The sequence below is a fragment of the Malaclemys terrapin genome, chromosome 2 (assembly GCF_027887155.1).
Source record: "Malaclemys terrapin pileata isolate rMalTer1 chromosome 2, rMalTer1.hap1, whole genome shotgun sequence".
NCBI classification, from domain to species: Eukaryota; Metazoa; Chordata; order Testudines; family Emydidae; genus Malaclemys; species Malaclemys terrapin.
In genome coordinates this window covers 7,265,231-7,284,577 of record NC_071506.1, presented here as the reverse complement: position 1 = coordinate 7,284,577, position 19,347 = coordinate 7,265,231, and the positions used below count along the sequence as shown (strand labels likewise).

The 19,347-nt window shown below is 47.8% G+C and overlaps 1 protein-coding gene across 5 annotated transcripts in view; it reads right to left on the bottom strand.

Annotated features, from left to right (window-relative positions):
* The window catches only part of LOC128831951 (t-SNARE domain-containing protein 1-like), a 699,719-nt gene that overhangs the window by 506,679 nt on the left and 173,693 nt on the right, over positions 1-19,347 (bottom strand). For all 5 annotated transcript variants that reach the window (XM_054018910.1, XM_054018909.1, XM_054018914.1 and 2 more), the window contains one exon: positions 766-887. In XM_054018910.1, coding sequence (XP_053874885.1) covers positions 766-850 — 85 coding nt within the window. In that variant the 5' untranslated portion in view covers positions 851-887. The remainder of the gene's footprint in view (positions 1-765; positions 888-19,347) is intronic.

The following is a 19,347-nucleotide window of genomic DNA, read 5'->3' as shown; positions in this document are numbered from 1 at the left end:
ATGATCTGCTGGTCCTTCTGGCCTTCAGCTCTATTAATCTATCATTTTAAGTGCACTAAGGAACCTTTAGTGCACCAGCAAGGTCTGCACCGGTCAATTAATGTGCAACACATTTGTGCGCTTTGGAAATCACACCCCAGTAGCACGTGTTACCCAGCAATGTAGACAAGCCCTTACTCTTGTTGGACAGTAATTACTCATGCGAGCAGCCCCACTGAAGTCAGGACTATTTGCATAACTGATCCTCAACATAAGGGTTGCACAAGATAGCCCTAAAAGATTGAACAATTAAATCATGTACTTTGAGGGGGCAGCATGCTGGTCAGGGAACAATCACATACCTACACCCACTACATAGCACTGCATAGTAACTAGGTACGCAGTGGTGGGATGTATGTTTTCTTCTGAAGCATCAGGTACTGGCTACTGGAGGGACTATGGACCAACAATATAATTTGCCCGGGCAATGTTACATTCCTATGACATATTGCATGACATGTCTTGATATTTTTTGACATGTTGTGAGACCACTTGGAAAGCAACTCACATCTTCTGTCTGGCTCTCAGTACTGAAGTCAGAGAAGAGGGGCTAGAAGAGATCTTTAACTTGCCGTCCTTGTGCCTAATCACCACACAAAATGATCTACCATATAGTGTAGCATTTGGCTACTGAGATCCATCAGCCTTGTTATACATTAGCAATTAAAACTGCCTTCCCCGGCTTAGTCATGAAGAGTAAATTATAGCACGCAATCAATACTTTACCTAGGGGCTGATATCCTTGTCTTGATGGGCCTCCAAAGGGGTTCCGGCTTCCGAATCCGCTCCCATCAATGGAACCATAAGACATTTTCTACGGAGCGGTGAATGCAGATTTTCTCTTAAGGCTGAAAAAGGACACAAAGAAAGAACAGTTGGCTAAAGTCCACAAGCATTGTCTAAAAGACCCTGCAAAGGAAATAAAACCCAGAGCTTTCCTAGTAACCTTGTCCACCACTAGTGAGAGTAGAGCACCGGTGGGGTGAGGGGGGTGGTCAGGTCTCCTGAGTTATGTCCCTGCCCTTTCCACCGACCCGCTGTGTGACTTTGGGTAAATCACCTCCCCTTTCTGTGCCTTAAATGAGCATAACACCACTCGTCGGGGGTTGGGAGACTTCATTCTTTACCGTGTGCACCATGCTTTGAGATCCTCAGATGGAAGGCGAGTGCAGGGGAGTGTTAGCAAAGGAACTTAGCCATTGCCTTCTGCAGCATTGTCGCTACAGAGCTGGACAGGAGTCCATCCGTCACACTGCAGGCTTGACGAGCGCTAGAGAGACAGTTTATGGCCATATCATAATCTCCTGGGCCTCCGGTACAAAAACTGCAGCCAGAGTTTTTTCTCCTTGCCTGTAAAAAGATGCTGCATCAAGCAGCAATAGACTGAATTCAATACAGTTCTGGCAGCTGCAAGCCTAAATCTCCTCCTTCATCTCCTCCTTGCCTCTGCAACACGCACCCACCTCTGCCCCAGAAGCCTTAGATTATTTCGAAGGGCTCCCAGGACTCAAAGGGCCACACGTGACTTACCCTGGAGGCCCGGGGAACCTGATGGCCCAAAGAAATAAGGACCAACGTGCTAAGGCAGGGTTGGTAGGTAGCCAGGAAGTGGCAGAAGCGGCAAACAGGGGAAGGAGCAGCATGAGAAGTGGTGCTGGCTCCCCCACTCCCAGAAATGGCAGACCCTTCTCCTTGCTTGTGGTGGTGAGGCCAGGAAGAAGGACAGTGGATGGAGAAGCTGATGGCTGCAGATGGGGCTGATGGCTGTGACAGTAGATTCCCTGCTGAGAAGGTGACAAGGACCATACAACAATGGTTTTCCTGTCCCTGCTCAGTTGGGATCCCTTCACTGGAAATGGTGCCTGCAGCATGAGAGAAGGCAGGAACTGGGAGCCAAACAGCTGTGTCTGCACTTAAGATGCATGTTGGGCTGAAGGGTATAATAAAAACCCAGACACCCCCCAAGTACATACACCAGCAGCATGGTCCAAGCAGCTGGGGCAGGAGGCGGGGAGTCAGCAGACCTGGGGTTCTATTCCCAGCGACTCGATGTGTAACCTCAGGCAAGAAAGACGCCTGCTTGGTGCCTCAGTTTGCCTGTGCGTATAATGGGGATAACACACGTGCCCCGTTTTGGAAAGATACAAGTCTGGAGTTATCTATGAATTACCTAGTCTAGGTGTATCGAAGGTACGAAAGAGCAGTTTCTGTAGGAATTATTCATTGCAATTTATTCATGGCACCAGCTACCAAAGCCTGCAGCAGAAGGCGAAGTCTGTTGCAGTGAATCTGCAGCACTTCATTGCAATCAGCCTGCAGGAAGAGCAGAGTCACCAGACCCCACACCTCCACTTGGACTTCGGCCGCAGAGTCTCCGGACCCCACACCTCCGCTTGGACTTCGGCCGCAGAGTCTCCGGACCCCACACCTCCGCTTGGACTTCGGCCGCAGAGTCTCCGGACCCCACACCTCCGCTTGGACTTCGGCCGCAGAGTCTCCGGACCCCACACCTCCCCTTGGACTTCGGCCGCAGAGTCTCCGGACCCCACACCTCCCCTTGGACTTCGGCCGCAGAGTCTCCGGACCCCACACCTCCGCTTGGACTTCGGCCGCAGAGTCTCCGGACCCCACACCTCCGCTTGGACTTCGGCCGCAGAGTCTCCGGACCCCACACCTCCGCTTGGACTTCGGCCGCAGAGTCTCCGGACCCCACACCTCCGCTTGGACTTCGGCCGCAGAGTCTCCGGACCCCACACCTCCCCTTGGACTTCGGCCGCAGAGTCTCCGGACCCCACACCTCCGCTTGGACTTCGGCCGCAGAGTCTCCGGACCCCACACCTCCCCTTGGACTTCGGCCGCAGAGTCTCCGGACCCCACACCTCCCCTTGGACTTCGGCCGCAGAGTCTCCGGACCCCACACCTCCGCTTGGACTTCGGCCGCAGAGTCTCCGGACCCCACACCTCCGCTTGGACTTCGGCCGCAGAGTCTCCGGACCCCACACCTCCGCTTGGACTTCGGCCGCAGAGTCTCCGGACCCCACACCTCCCCTTGGACTTCGGCCGCAGGCAGCTGCTGCACGTTTTTTCCTTTTAAGCTTCAAGACACCAGGCAAAATTACTGCTGCCATTAGTAGTATGTGTGGGCAATGGAATCCATGACGTTCCAGGAAGCCACTTACTGCGCTTTTCCAACTGGCGCAATGGCACACAAACGGAGAGCTGTGCAATTTATCTCTGCCTCAAGAAAAAAAAAAAACAAGGACTAATCGACTCCCATTTGCACTCCAGTTCCCTGTCAAGTTGCAGATCTCATCCAAAAGTGGAGCCGCATTCCTGCACGGAGGGGATGTGCCAAGAGATTCCTAGACCTTGTGGCAGAACCAGCCTCCAGTACAGTTGGCCCCCAGGAATGAAGCTGTAATAGCCCTAAAGCCAAAGGGGAGATTCAGCGCCGAGAAGCCAGACAAGAGAAGCTACAGTGAAAAAGAAACTGAGTACAGGAGTCAAAAGGCACGAACCAATAAAAAAAGCATAACTGATAGGGCTCTAACAATAAACACAGTTCCTCACACTGCTCTAGTGTCTTTCAGTTGAGGATCTCAAGACATGTTACAAACATGAATTAGGCCTCAACATCCCCATGAAGTAGGTACGTTTTCGGCTGAGTAAAACTGCAGCACGGAGTGACAGAGCTGGGAACAGAAGCTAGGACTCACAACACAGACCCTTCTTCTAACTACGAGACAACACTTCCATCTAGATCAGGGGTCAGCAACCTTTCCGAAGTGGTGTGCCGAGTCTTCATTTATTCACTCTAATTTAAGGTTTCGCGTGCCACTAATACATTTTAATGTTTTTAGAAGGTCTCTTTCTAAGTGTCTATAATATAGAACTAAACTATTGCTGTATGTAAAGTAAATAAGGTTTTTAAAATGTTTAAGAAGCTTCATTTAAAATTAAATTAAAATGCAGAGGCCCCCGGACCAGTGGCCAGGACTCGGATAGTGTGAGTGCCACTGAAAATCAGCTCGCGTGCCGCCTTTGGCACACGTGCCATAGGTTGCCTACCCCTGATCTAGATACTTATAACCAAGAATCTGTCACAGGTATTTTTAGTAAAAGTCAAAGACAAGTCATGGCAATACACAAAAAATCACAGAACCCCACGATCTGTCTGTGACTTTTACTAAAGATACTGGGGGGGGGAGGGGTGTTAGGGGAACTAAAAATGGGACCCCACACCTGCCACTGCTCCAGCCCCAGCTGCTGCTCCATTGCTCCGGCGGCGTGGGCTGATCATCAGTCCTCGGGGCAACCCAGCAGTGGCAGCCTCTGCTCTTGCAGCCTGGGGCCGCTGCTCCTGCAGCGGGGGCTGACCACTGACCCTGGGCCCTGAGCTGCTGCTGACCAGCCCTGGGGGCTGACCCGGCCACTGCTCTGGTGGTGGGGGCTGACCACCGGGACCACCAGCCCTGGGCCACTGTGCCGGCAGAAGGAGCTAAACACTGCCTCTGCGGGCTGACCTGGCCCCAGGCTGCTGCTCCTGGGCGGGAGGGAGGCGGGGGGTGGGCGGGGGGCTGACAGCTGCTACAGCCCTGCTGCTGTGGCACGCTGAAGCTAAAGAAGTCACAGCGGTCCAGTAAAGTCATGGAATCTGTGACAGACTCGTAGCCTTACTTATACTAAGGCTAAAATCAGTCACGGCTTCTGTGATTTTATGAGCCCTCTGTGACTTCCTCAAAATTCCACTAATTCAGCCCCGCCACCTGTAACTTACCTTCACAGCGCCCCCTGTGGCGGGGGTCCCCAGGCCACTGCCCTGACTGCTACCCCCTAATGCCGGTCCTGTCTACGTTTTCGTGATTTGTTTATTTCCCACGTTCTGTCTGTGACTTTCACTAAAAATACCTCTGCCAAAGCGTAGCCTTACTTATAACCCTCATTACTGCAGTATCTGGGCGCCTCATGATCCTTAATTTACTTATCCTCACAACTCCTCTGTGAGGCAGGGCAGGACTGTTATCCCCATTGTACAGATGGGGAACTGAGGCACAGAGAGACTAAGTGATTTGCCCAAGATCACATGGGAGTATGCGGCAGAGCAGGTAACTGAACCCAGGTCTTCTGAGTCCCAGGTTAGTGACAGAAATAGTACACTGTATGGTCATGCACTTAAGGTCTAACATTAAGAATTTCTGCTACAAGCTGGGGGTTCACCACGTGGAAGCGACAGAGGAGGATGAAGACTTGAGTGTGCGGCTCGATCAGAAGATGACTATGAGTCAGCAATGTGATATGACTGTGAAAAAGCAAATGTGATTCTAGGATGTATCAGGAGAGGCATTTCCAGCAGACACAGTGATGTATTAATGCCATTGCACAAGGCTCTGGTAAGACCTCACCTGGAATACTGTGTGCAGTTCTGGTCACCCAGGTTCAAGAAAGATGAATTTTAATTGAAACAGGTGGCGAGACAAGCTATGAGGATGGTCAGGAGAATGGAGGACCTGTCCTATAGAATCATAGAATATCAGAGTTGGAAGGGACCTCAGGAGGTCATCTACTCCAACCCCCTGCTCAAAGCAGGACCAATTCCCAACTAAATCATCCCAGCCAGGGCTTTGTCAAGCCTGACCTTAAAAACCTCTAATGAAGGAGATCCCCCCACCTCCCTAGGTAACCCATTCCAGTGCTTCACCGCCCTCCTAGTGAAATAGTTTTTCCTAATATCCAACCTAAACCTCCCCAACTGCAATTTGAGACCATTACTCCTTGTTCTGTCATCTGCTACCACTGAGAACAGTCTAAACCCATCCTCTTTGGAACCCCCTTTCAGGTAGTTGAAAGCAGCTATCAAATCCCCCCTCATTCTTCTTTTATCCAGACTAAAAAATCCCAGTTCCCTCAGCCTCTCCTCATAAGTTATGTGCTCCAGCCCCCTAATCCTTTTTGTTGCCCTCCGCTGGACTCTTTCCAATTTTTCCACTTCCTAGTTGTAATGTGGAGCACAAAACTGGACACAGTACTCCAGATGAGGCCTCACCAATGTTGAATAGAGGGGAATGAGCATGTCCCTCGATCTGCTGGCAATGCCCCTACTTCTACAGCCCAAAATGCCGTTAGCCTTCTTGGCAACAAGGGCACACTGCTGACTCATATCCAGCTTCTCGTCCACTGTAACCCCTAGGTCTTTTTCTGCAGAACTGCTTCCTAGCCATTTGGTCCCTAGTCTGTAACAGTGAATGGGATTCTTCTGTCCTAAGTGCAAGTCTCTGCACTTGTCCTTGTTGAACCTCATCAGGTTTCTTTTGGACCAATACTCTAATTTGTCTAGGTCCCTCTGTATCCTATCCCTACCCTCCAGCGTATCTACCACTCCTCCCAGTTTCGTGTCATCTGCAAACTTGCTGAGAGTGCAATCCACGCCATCCTCCAGATCATTAATGAAGATATTGAACAAAACCAGCCCCGGGACCGACCCTTGGGGCACTCCGCTTGATACTAACTGCCAACTAGACATGGAGCCATTGATCACTACACGTTGAGCCCAATGATCTAGCCAGCTTTCTATCCACCTTACAGTCCATTCATCCAGCCCTTACTTCTTTAACTTGGCGGCAAGAATACTGTGGGAGATCGTATCAAAAGCTTTGCTAAAGTCAAGGAATAACACATCCACTGCTTTCCCCTCATCCACAGACCCAGTTATCTCCTAGCAGACTGGAAGAGCTTGACTTGCTTAGCCAGGCAGAAAGAAGGCTGAGCGCGGATATGACTGCCCTCTATAAATACATCAGGGGGTAAACACCAGGGAGTGTGCAGAGCTATTTAAACTGAAGGACGATGCTGGCACAAGCACAAATGGGGATAAACTGGCCACAAACAAATTCAGGCTGGAAATTAGAAGAAGGTTTCTAACCCTCAGAGGGGTGAGGTTCTGGAACAGACTCCCAACAGGAGCTGTGGGAGCAAACAACTTAATTAGTTGAGAGAGAGAGAGGAGAAACTGATGACTGTGACTGTGCAATAGGGTTGCTTGTGATGGTGGGGGCAGGGCTCAGCAGCCCTCTGGTTTCTGTCTTATGTTCCTAAAGTTCATGCTCCAGGTTTCCAACTGGCCACTGCCAGGGGTCAGGAAGGGATTATTCCTTCCCCACCCATGTTTTCTGGGAGGGTTTTCGGTTTGGTTTGGTTTGGTATTTTTGTCTCCTTCCTCTGAAGCATCAGGGATGGCCATGGCTGAAAAGAGGACATTGGGCGGGGAGGGCCAGTGGTCTCACGCGGCACTGAGCTTTCTCTCTCTCTCAGGGGCTTGGCTGCCTGGTTCTTGCTCACAGTCTAACAGATCGCCATGTGTGGGGTCAGGAAGGAATTTCCCCCCAAGTCAGATTAGCAGTGACCTTGTGGGGGAGGGGGAGATTCCAGCTTCCTCTACAGCATGTGGGTGTGCGTCATTTACCAGGATTATCTGGGTATATCTCACTTCATCATTTCCCTGACTTTGAGGGGGCCTCGGGCATTGGTGCATTTTGGTCCCTCCTGTTCTCTCCTTGTGGCATATAGTAGTCTAGTCATACTAATTTTGGCTGTTGGATTTAGTGTGCAGGTGCTGAGTGGTGTTGGTGGCCTGTGCAAAGTCCTAGGATTGTCCTGCCCTCCAGCTGGGAATGGAATTAGGAAAGGGAGGCAGGAATGCTAGAGGAAAGAAGTCATGAGAGGAGCAAGAGGAGACCAGCATGAGGGCTGGCACAGTGAGCTCTGATCTTCAGAGACACAGTCTAGGAGTTAGTGAGAACTTCTGTTAAATGCTTTGCTCTGCCACCCCCACCCCCACCCCGCAATTGGGTGGCCCTGTGTAAAGAAAGGGGTGGTGTGGAGAATGAGACACCCAATTACCCCTCCTAATTCCTCTGCTATTTATCCTTCCAATGGGAAGCTTGACAAGATACAGCACAACTTTATTCTGAATTGCGTTATTAATGCCAACTGAGAGACTCTGTTGCCTAATGGACCAGACCCAAGGTTTTCCTGAGGGTGTGTTGGGGGCTGGGTAGCAGGGGACACCATCTGCTTGGGAGCGGATACAGCGCTGGAAATCTTGAGTTAGCGGAGATTGTATATGAGCCTAATGGCTCAAAGAGGAGAGAGACTGGAATCACTCCTGGTGGACAAGCCACGTGTGGCAGACAAACCACTCACTCACATACAGCTAATGACAAGGGAGCTGTAAACCAGGGACTAAATGCTAAATTATCTTCCCATTAGGTCAGGTCAGCCCAGCACTCACTGATGGGACAGGCAGAGTCATCGTCTAGAGAGGTGAGATGCAGGCAGAGGGGCACGGGAGGAATCTAAGAAAACTACAGCTTCCCTGCTCACATCACGGGGAATAAAAGGCTGAGGACTCTGGCTTGTTCTTGAATTATTAGGGCCTGATCCTGCCATCCAATCTGTGTGGGCAGATTCCTGGGCCTGCACACAGCCAGTCTCTGTCCGCACAGATCCCATTCCAGGATCGGGGCCGTAGCCTGTTCTGCGCTGCATATCGCTCAAAAGCTAGCTTCTCTTCAAAGTGAGGCCACCATAAGACACGGGGTCGGTTTCCAGCGATGGAAAGTCCACCAAAGCAGGCTGAACTGGTGGAAAGGGGCCACAACATCCCCCTACGAGGGGGATCAAAGGAGGCTAGCGCAGCCCAAGCCGTGGTGGCACTAACAAGAAATGGGGCGTGGCCTTAGAGCATGGTGAGGGAGCATCATACTTACCATCAGCCACTCCAATTGCCAGAGCTCTTACCTAGCGCAGCAAGAGTCCCTGCCTGAGACCCACAAGAGAGGGCAGTGGTGACAGCGCTTAATCTACTAGACGGGGCTTAGCAGGCACAGGGAAGTGGGATGTACAGCTCCCAGATCAGCTTCATTCAATCTATTTCCACACGCCTGCCCTCTTCCACATAAGTGTCTCCATCAAGTGACGTTAATCCTGGAACATGGTGTTCCCTCAGTCTTGGGAACCCTCAGTGAATTTTGTGATATTTGGTGTTTCTCTTAAAGCTCCAGCCTCCAGAGTCATGGGATCCTGATGGGATCTCGGCTTGGATTTTTATTTATTTTTTTTTTAAATGTACGTTTTTAGCCCTCATGGTTGTGGAGAAAAGTTTGAAAATGGGAATCCTACCGGCTCAAAACCAGGAGGCAAATGAGAATAATTGCGATTTTTTTTTTATTTAAAATCTTTAGATTTTGGGGACCCTGATTCATGATTTGTGGAAACTTGGGATGAGCAATACTGTTAGGAAAGTATTTAGAAAAGCTGAATGAGCACAAGTCCATGGGGCCGGAGGCGCTGCATCCAAGCGGGCTAAAGGAGTTGGCGGATGTGATTGCAGAGCCATTGGCCAGTATCTTAGAAAACTCATGGCGATTGGGGGAGGTCCCGGATGACTGGAAAAAGGCTATTATAGTGCTCATCTTTAAAAAAAGAGAAGGAGGAGGATCCGGGGAACTACAGGCCAGTCAGCCTCACTTCAGTCCCTGGAAAAATCATGGAGCAGTCCTCAAGGAATCAATTCTGAAGCACTTAGAGGAGAGGAAAGTGACCAGGAACAGTCAGCATGGATTCACCAAGGGCAAGTCATGCCTGACTAACCTCATTGCCTTCTGTGACGAGATAACTGGCTCTGTAGATGAGGGGAAAGCAGTGAACATGTTATTCCTTCACTTTAGCAAAGCTATTGATACGGTCTCCCACAGTATTCTTGCCAGCAAGTTAAAGAAGTATGGGCTGGATGAATGGACTATAAGGTGGACAGAAAACTGGCTAGATCACTGGGCTCAATGGGTAGTGATCAATGGCTCCATGTCTAGTTGGCAGTCAGTATCAAGCGGAGTGCCCCAAGGGTCGGTCCTGGGGCTGGTTTTGTTCAATATCTTCATTAATGATCTGGAGGGTGGCATGGATTGCACCCTCAGCAAGTTTGCAGATGACACGAAACTGGGAGGAGTGGTAGATACGCTAGAGGGTAGGGATAGGATACAGAGAGACCTAGACAAATTAGAGGATTGGGACAAAAGAAACCTGATGAGGTTCAACAAGGACAAGTGCAGATTCCTGCACTTAGGACAGAAGAATCCCATGCACTGCTACAGACTTGTGACCGAGTGGCTAGGCAGCAATTCTGCAGAAAAGGACCTAGGAGTTACAGCGGTCGAGAAGCTGGATATGAGTCAATAGTGTGCCCTTGTTGCCAAGATGGCTAATGGCATTTTGGGCTGTATAAGTAGGAGTATTGCCAGCAGATCGAGGGATGTGATCATTCCCCTCTATTCAGCATTGGTGAGGCCTCATCTGGAGTACTGTGTCCAGTTTTGGGCCCCACACTACAAGAAGGATATGGAAAAATTGGAAAGAGTCCAGTGGAGGGCAACAAAAATGATTAGGAGGCTGGAGCACATGATTCATGAGGAGAAGCTCAGGGAACTGGGATTATTTAGTCTGCAGAAGAGAAGAATGAGGGGGGATTTGATAGCTGCTTTCAACTACTTGAAAGGGGGTTCCAAAGAAGATAGATCTAGACTGTTCTCAGTGGTACCAGGTGACAGAACAGGGAGTAATGGTCTCAGTGGGGGAGGTTTAGGTTGGATATTAGGAAAAAAGTTGTTCACTAGGAGGGTGGTGAGGACCTGGAATGGGTTACCTAGGGAGATGGTGGAATCTCCTTCCTTAGAGGTTTTTTTAAGGTCAGGCTTGACAAAGCCCTGACTGGGATGATTTAGTTGGGATTGGTCCTGCTTTGAGCAGGGGGTTGGACTAGATGACTTCCTGAGGTCCCTTCCAACCCTGATATTCTTTGATTCTATGTTACCTTCATCCAGCTATACAGGCTGTTCCTCTGGAGTAAGTTATCAACTTCCCATCCACGAAGAACCTCGAGCTCTATTTATGGATTCACTTTGCTGTCATGAGTTTCACAGGGAGAGGCTGTGGTGGCGCTTTGTTCCTCCATTAGCATCTCTCCTACCTGGGGAATGGCAGGGTCACAACAAAAAGTACCTGCACTAGGTCCCAGTTTATTTCTCAGACACGAACAATTTATCAGATACACCTCAGGATTAGGATTATTTTAATCCTTGAGTATGGGCAGTGGTTACAGCAACTGCCTAGGAGTTGGAATTTCCACATTCTGTTCCCACCTCTGCTAAAGGCTTGCTGTAAAACCCAAAGTTTTCAGAAATGACTTGTAACAGTGTTTTTGGGTGACCAACTTGACACTCTTCTTAATAGATTTTAAACCAAAAGGAAGTATTGGGACCATCTAGGCTACCTATATAACACAGGCCAGAGAATTCCACCACTAATCCCTGCATCAGACTCTACAGTCTTTAGCTGAACGACAGCACATCTTTTGGAAAGGCATCCATTCTTGATTCCAAGTGAAGAAGAATAAACCACGTCCTTCGGTGAGCTGTTCCACACAGTTAAAACATTGCATCTTACTACCAGTTTGAACAGTGCAGACTTCAGCTTCCAGCCTTTGGGTCTTACTATACTTTTGCCTCCTAGCTTGAAGAACCAAGATACGTGCCTCCTATGTAGGTGACAGACTGATCACATTGTCTCTTAACTTTCTCTTGGATAAAGTAGATTGCTCCTCTTTAAGTTCTCATTACAAGGCCTGTTTTCCAGACCACAGACCATTTTCAAAAGGGGATAGTTGAGCATTTTCTGAAAATATTGACCGTAACACCTAAATCTTAGTTTTCTCACCTGTAACATGGATAGAATTACATTGACCTGCCTTGCACGGATGCTGTGAAGCTAAACTTACTAACACTGAAATGCTTTTAGATCATTGGGGGAGATATACCACATATAGTTGTATAATATTACTATTAATTCCAAGTCCTTTCCAAATGGTTTGTTCTCCAGGCTCCAATCTGTCAATTATGCTGGAGTCATGTCACTTTCCAGGCTTTTGTTTTCAGGGATTTATTCAATTATTAAAAAAAACGATATCGTTCTGGAATATCACCTGGAGAAATGCCACTCTTTTTCCTCAGAGATCCTGAATTTCTGAACAAGTTCTATTGCCAGAGTTCTTCTGAAAATCGCTGGTTTTAACACTGAGTTGGTATAATTGCACCAATCCCTACGCTCTCGATGAGCTTCACACCGAATGTGTCAGAGGTCAATCAGAATAGCTGTAATGGGATAACTTGAAAAAAAAAATGTGTCTTTAAGCTAATTTATGCTTTTAGTTCTTCTGTGATGCTTGCAATATTAACATTCAGTTCTCTGGCGGCTTAGTACAAGGCAAGTTTAAGAAGCAAAATGTTTAAAAGCTTCAAAATTACTTGCAGCAAATGACTGCGCAGTGCAGTTCTCCAGAACTGGTGTCCCAAGAGTTCTGGGACAGGATGAGCAGGGAGCCAGATAAGACTGGGTATTTCCTCCCCCACCCCCACTTTGGTTTCCAAATTAATTTCAATGCTGGTGAAAGGTGCCTAGAGATGGAAGTAGTGCTATGTCTCCATGGCAAAGGCAGAGATCCTGCAAGACTCCCCATCAACACTGCTCCACCAAGGTGCCTCAACCTTGTTATAGACTGGAATTCTCTCTTGAAGGCTCCAATGGCTGATCTAGTGGCCTTGGATAATCTCTTGCCAAGGCCACCAGCTGTCAACATCTATCATTCTTCCTCTGGCACAGTTGTGCATGGCTGTCCAAGCAGCCAGATGTGCTGAACAAGTAACAGAGGCCAAGCCCTAATAAGCCTACAGTCTCTAGCACAAGTTGCCCCAAAACTTAGAACAATACAACCGAAGAGAGACTGGGGTGTGCTCTTTATAGCTAGAACTCGATACAAAACAGCTTGATCTTCAGGAGAATCTAGAGGGATGGGTAAGATCCGTGGGCTGTTCTGGGTGACTGGGAATTCCTTGATTCAAAGCACAGACACTTGATCATGGCTGCTTTGCCTGGGGGTTTAGTCAGCGCTGTGTAGATACCCAAAATCCTACATCTGCATGCACTGGGCTCAAAGTAAAACCCAGCATGAGGGAAGCAGCTTCTTTTGTTGTTCCAAAGACCTTGTCAGAAACACGGAGAGGCTCCTTTCAGGACATTACATCCTTAGGTTTTTCCAAACATGGAAACATCTCGTCCAGGAATTAAGTCCTCCAAAGTAATTGAAAGTCTTTGATCTGTTCATTGTGGGTATCATTGCACATGATTCTCAGGAGCTGGGTGGTTCAGCTCAGGTGGAGAGGCTAATGGGGTGGTACTGAAGTCACTGTGGGGTACTGAGATATTCAGGGTAGACTATGCCTTAGATGCCTTCTAGGACTCTGTGCACTGAATGTATTTTGCCTAGCTTGGCCATCACTGGCTTGCGGACCCCACTGCTGACAATTTCAACTCCAGAGAAGCAAGAGCAGCCATCTGTGGTGACCAGAAGACGTCCTTCAGCAGTGATATCACAAAAGTTTCACAGACTAGGTGCAATGGAGCAGCTGGGTTCCCAGGGATAGCAGCATGGCACAATAAGCAGGTGGGATTCAGAGGTTATAAGGTCTATTTCTAGGCACAAGATTTTTTTCTCATAGGAGCAGTTAGGGTTTTAGGATACTTTGGTAGTTAGCTCAATAGCATGGCCCAACAGGGAGGGAGGGAGAGTAGATCTTGGGGAATAAAGGAGTAATCCATCATCTTTTATGCAACATACTGAAAACGCTTCTGGAGTCTGAGCCACCAGCATCTAAACGCTGGTTTCCATTGCTTATCTTCTAGGCCATACCAACCAACAAGGCTGCAGTGGCCATCAGGCTTAGATAATGGAAATAAAACAGTTTTGAGATCTGCTCCTGAAAGGCATTATCAGTTCACTTGGCCATGGTGTGAGGTTCTGTTTTAACTGAAGCCTAGCTAATGGTCCAACACCCCTTCTCTTACTCCCAGGAGAAAATGGCAGAGGAAGAGAGAGAGTTTACTTCCAAAATGTTCCCATCTTTGCTGCACTGAGCCGTCGCCTGGGTTAATCGGTTGGGTTTTTTGTAGTGCCGTCTTCTCTTTGCCATTTCATGCCATGCTGTCTGTTTTTTGTGAACCCTGCATGTAGAACAGTCTTAATCTATCACTGCACTAAGCAAACACAGAAGTATTACATATTTCAGTGAACAGCAAAATTAAATTTCTAGTCAGTTCAGGAATCCAGGCTTCATCTTCCTTTTCGCTGGTTATGGATTATGAATATTAATGCAAAGCTGCTGTAAACGAACAGGGAGGAGGGAAGAAGGGGGTGGGAATCAGGCGCTGTAATTTGCTCCTGTGTAGCCGGAGCAAAGCTATTAACTTTGGATGATCCATATGCAGACAAACAGAGACGGGGGTGTTACACTTGTTCAAATTAATAGATACAATCAGTGTTTGTGCACTGGCATCAGATATCAACAGGCTAAAGGAGCTAGTGAGGAAGATATTGCAGAGACAGGCACACAGACGCTTAGACCACAGTTAAATTTGAGAATCCCACTTTGTGGGAAGGAGGCACCTGGCAGACAGCATGTTTAAAATGACAGAATCGTGGATTACTACATCTAGATGTCCTGCTCCCACCACTAAACATACTGTTCTCCAAGCCCCCCCATTCCTACTGTTCACAGGAAGACCTTGCAATTGCAAGTGCAAGGTTTCTGAGAAGCTCTTCAAGCACAGGCCTGTACCAACACGGATACTCATGGGCAGCCTCTCTAGAAATACTTCTTGGACATGGCTAAAGACGTAGTAATATGGTCCAATAGAAAAACGTGGCAACGTGGACATAAGAATTCTGGAGTGCTCCAGCAACAATTCACAGGGAAGCCATGAACAATTCCCTTAACCTTTTCACTTCAGATTCCCTACTGAAAATAGGAGATAGGGTCGGCAAGTGATGTTATCTGTGAACATTTTGAAGGCCATGAAGGATAACAGAATGGTTATTAACAAAGCCCTGGCTGGGATGATTTAGTTGGGAATTGGTCCTGCTTTAAGCAGGGGGTTGGATTAGATGACCTCTTGAGGTCCCTTCCAACCCTGATATTCTATGATTCTATGATTAAGTATCAGGGGGTAGCCGTGTTAGTCTGTATCTACAAAAACAACAAGGAGTCTGGTAGCACCTTAAAGACTAACAGATTTATTTGGGCATAAGCTTTCATGGGTAAAAATCGGAAGAAGTGAGGTTTTTACCCACGAAAGCTTATGCCCAAATAAATCTGTTAGTCTTTAAGGTGCCACCAGACTCCTTGTTGTTTTTGTAGAATGGTTATTGTTATCTAACAATTAGTGGAAGATACTCCCCTGAAATATTCCCAAGTAAGGAGGGAGGAGAGTGGTTAAATATAGTCCAAGGAGGGTGAAATTGAGCAAAGGAAAGATACAGGTGAACAACAGGTAACATTTCCTAAGGGTGAAATCATTCAGACTGTGACATAGTCTTCTTCCCCCTCCCAGAGGCAAGTGCCATCACTGGAGTCATTTAATGTTGGTCAAGACAAAGGCACCAAAGAACCTTCTGCAGGCGAACAAGTGACAGAGACCATTTTTATCCCTAATTTTTGTGAGTCTGACTTCTTAGTCCCTCGCCTGGATGCCAAAAACACACACACACATTCCAAGAGCTGTCAGAATGATAAAGTAGCAACATTTACTCACAGATCCCCACACAACATGTCAGAAACACTGCATCCAGCTAACGCTTACAGCCACTGATCTTATGTACAAACCCTTCCTTGAAAAAAGGAAAGAGAAGAGGGTGAGCTTGTGCTCAACACACCCACTGCTAGACAAAATCAGGTCTATTCCAGAATTTCTTCCTTCTGGCTGCCAGATGTGCTCCTACAGCCACTCTTTAATTCACCCAGCAGAGGCCTTTTACTAGAACCTCAGATCACAAATACAAATTTTCTTATTTACGTCTCTAAATTAATTAAAAGAGAGCCGTTCACTGAGAACACATCCCGCTATGGTACATAACGCATTGACGTTTTAAAGCCATGGATGGAACCTAGCAGCCGAGATGCACTCAATCCCCTGGTTTGCACACTGAAACGGAACACACCTGTGAAGTAAAGAATAAAATATTAGCCCCGTTTTACGGACAAGGTGAAGTGGCTTGACCGAGGCTACGTAGTGAGTCAGCAGCGGAGCAGAGATCAGAGAACAGGATGACAACCTGGCTCCTAAAGCCAAATTCATTCCTAATTTAACCTCTCTGATTAATTCAAGCCTCTAGAGCTCTGTGCATTATACCACTCACAAAACTGTTTTTTTAACCTCCCCCCGTGCCACAATTTTCTTTCTTACGTTTTCACTATTTTTAACATGCTGTAATATTCCCTGAACTACTCCTCCCACTGCCACGTGCCCCAGACTGACTGGGTTGTAAATTAGCACATAGGATGTCAGAGACAGAAACAAATTTTTAAAAGCATGCAGTTCAGCCAGGATTCAAAAACAACAACATCCTTCATGAAATGCAAAGGATCTGAAAGGTCCCTCTAAATATAATATAATATAATATAAGTAAAAGGAGATAATTAATTAATTGGAGATCATTAAAAGGAGTAAATCTAGCTCTACCATATCTCAGAGAAGATCTTAACTAGTAGGGAAAAGCAGATTCATTATTATGGACAATAAAGAGAGGAAAAGAAGGGACCTCTTCAAGAGGAGAATAATTCCTCTGATCACTTCTCTCCCCACATATATCTTGTCAATCTGGATTAGGATCGCCAACTTTCTAATCACACAAAACCAAACACTCTTGCCCCGCCCCTGCCCTGCTTCTTCTCCAAGGCTCCGCCCCCACTCACTCATTCCACACACCCCCGCGCCCCCGTCGTTTACTCTCCTTCACCCTCACCCACTTGCTCATTTTCACCGGGCTGGGCCAGGGGGTTGGGGTGCAGGTTTTGGGGTGGGCCAGGGAGGAGGGGGTTGGGGTGCAGGAGGGGGCTCTGGGCTGGGGGGTGGAGCCAAGGGGTTTGGAGTGTGAGAAGCGGCTCTGGGCTGAGGCAGGGAGTTGGGGTGTTGGAGGGGATTCGGGCTCTGGGCTGGGGGTGCAGGCTCCTGGGTGAGGCCAGAAATTAGGGGTTCAGGGTGCAGAAGGTATTCAGGGCTGGGGCAGGGAGTTTGGGTGCAGGAGGGAGCTCAGGGCTGGGGCAGGGGATTGGGGTGTGGGAGGAGGTGAGAGGTGCGGGCTACAGGCGGCACTCACCTCGGAGGGCTCCCCAGAAGCTGCGAAGTGTCCCTTGGCTCCTAGGCGGAGGTACGGCCAAGTGTCTCTGTGGGCTGCCTCTGCCTGCAGGTGCCACCCCTGCAGCTCTCATTGGCCACGGTTCCCTGGCCATGCCTCTGCCTAGGAGCCGAGGGACATGTCACCGCTTCCAGGGAGCCGTGCAGAGACAAATAGGGAGCCTGCCAGCCCCACCAAATGGACTTTTAATGGCCCAGTCAGCAGGGCTGACCGGAGCCACCAAGGTCCCTATTCGACCGGGCATTCCAGTCGAAAACGGACACCTGGCAACCCTAATCTGGAGTTCTCTAAGGCCTGGTCTACACTACAGCGTTAGGTCGACGCAAGGCAGCTTACGTCAACCTAACTCTGTAAACGTCTACACTAAAATGTCACTTGTACCAATGTAAGTCACCCGCTACGCCAACTTAATTCCTCCTCTGCAAGAGGCATAGTGCTTAGGTTGACATACTTAGGTCGACACATAGTCAGTGTAGACAAGTGCTGATCAGAGAGAGTAGAAGAAGGGGAATAAAAAAATTGAGCAGTCATTTTTCCCCTCCCTCGGCCAGGGGAGTGTTCTTTACACAGTACATTCCCTACTGGGTGGTGGCCTGGCCAGTTTTTAAATGGCTGAGTGATAAGAAGTGATTTTTCAAATCCTCTTCCTCATTTCCTCCAGCCCCCAATCACAATTGAGACTGGTGTGAAGTAAAGTGCTTGTATTTTGAATAAAGAAAAATATACCATTGCTGAAATACTGTCACAACAAAGCAGAGTGATATGATTGTCCAATGCTCGCGGTTCTCAAAGCCACACAGGACTGTACTGTACATGACACCCCTCCCCTCCCCCATTCTGACCTATTATTGAACATTAAGAGTATCAATGCCTGGATGCCTCAACCAGATCAACCCACTGTGCTAGGTTAGACCCTATACAAACACAATAAAGAGCAGTCGTTGCCCCAGAGAACTTACAGAGGTAAAATAACCTTTCCACTCCTACTTGAGATTTCCCCCTTTATGCATCCCAGGATAGCATTAGCCCTTTTGGCCACAGCATCACACTGGGGGCTCATGACAGCTGATTATTCACTAGGACCCCCAAACCTTTTTCAGAGTCACCCCCTCAAGTAAGATCCCCACTTCATTTCACAGCGGCTGTATTAGGACTGGAAGTTCTTCTCCTGCCGTCATGAGATAATGCAGGGCTGGGACTGCCTTTGTTTCAAATGCTACTGATTAAAAGAAAAACATCTTTCCATAAGAGTGGCACATTTTGAAAACTATTTTTGGTACCACCAAGTGGCAAAAGCAAGCCCTGATGCTTCCTGTCCATCATGCAAGCAACTATTTGAAATGATGGTAACACAGAATGTCCACAGGCAAGAAACCAAACAGTTTTGCAAACTAGAAGGGAAAAAAATGATCTAAACCTACATTTTTTTAAGACACCCATCCATTTATCAGGAAAGATTGAAAGAAATATGTGCAGTATAGTCTGGCCAAAGTACAAATAATCTGGATATGATAACTCTCGGCAGTTATTTGAAAAGGGATGAAGATGCAGGAGGGAGAGGAATTGCGAGGATGATCCAAGGAAATTGAATGCATAGAAAGTCAAGGTGAATTTGTGTGAGACAGAATCTTTTAGAATGTGAAATATTCACCCAAGGGAACTGATGGAAGAACCCAGCACCTGAGTTACTCAATAATAAATTCAACTAAGCACCGGATAATATTCTAATACATTGCAGAGAACAATCCCAGATCAATCAGGGAAGAAGGAAGAGAGGGTCTAGATGACTGGATTGATCTTCTCCTTATGAGTACTTTGCTGTCAAAGGAGTTTCTATCTCAAAGTCTCTTTCATCAAAAAGTTTATGAGGGACACAGGGAAGACTGCTGACAACACAAGGTAGCATAAAGAGGCAAACTCCTTATCAGTCAGCCACTGTTTAAAACAACTTATAATGAGTACAATTTATTTATTTATTTGGTTGTGTGTGTCCAAAAGAAGCCCAAGATCAC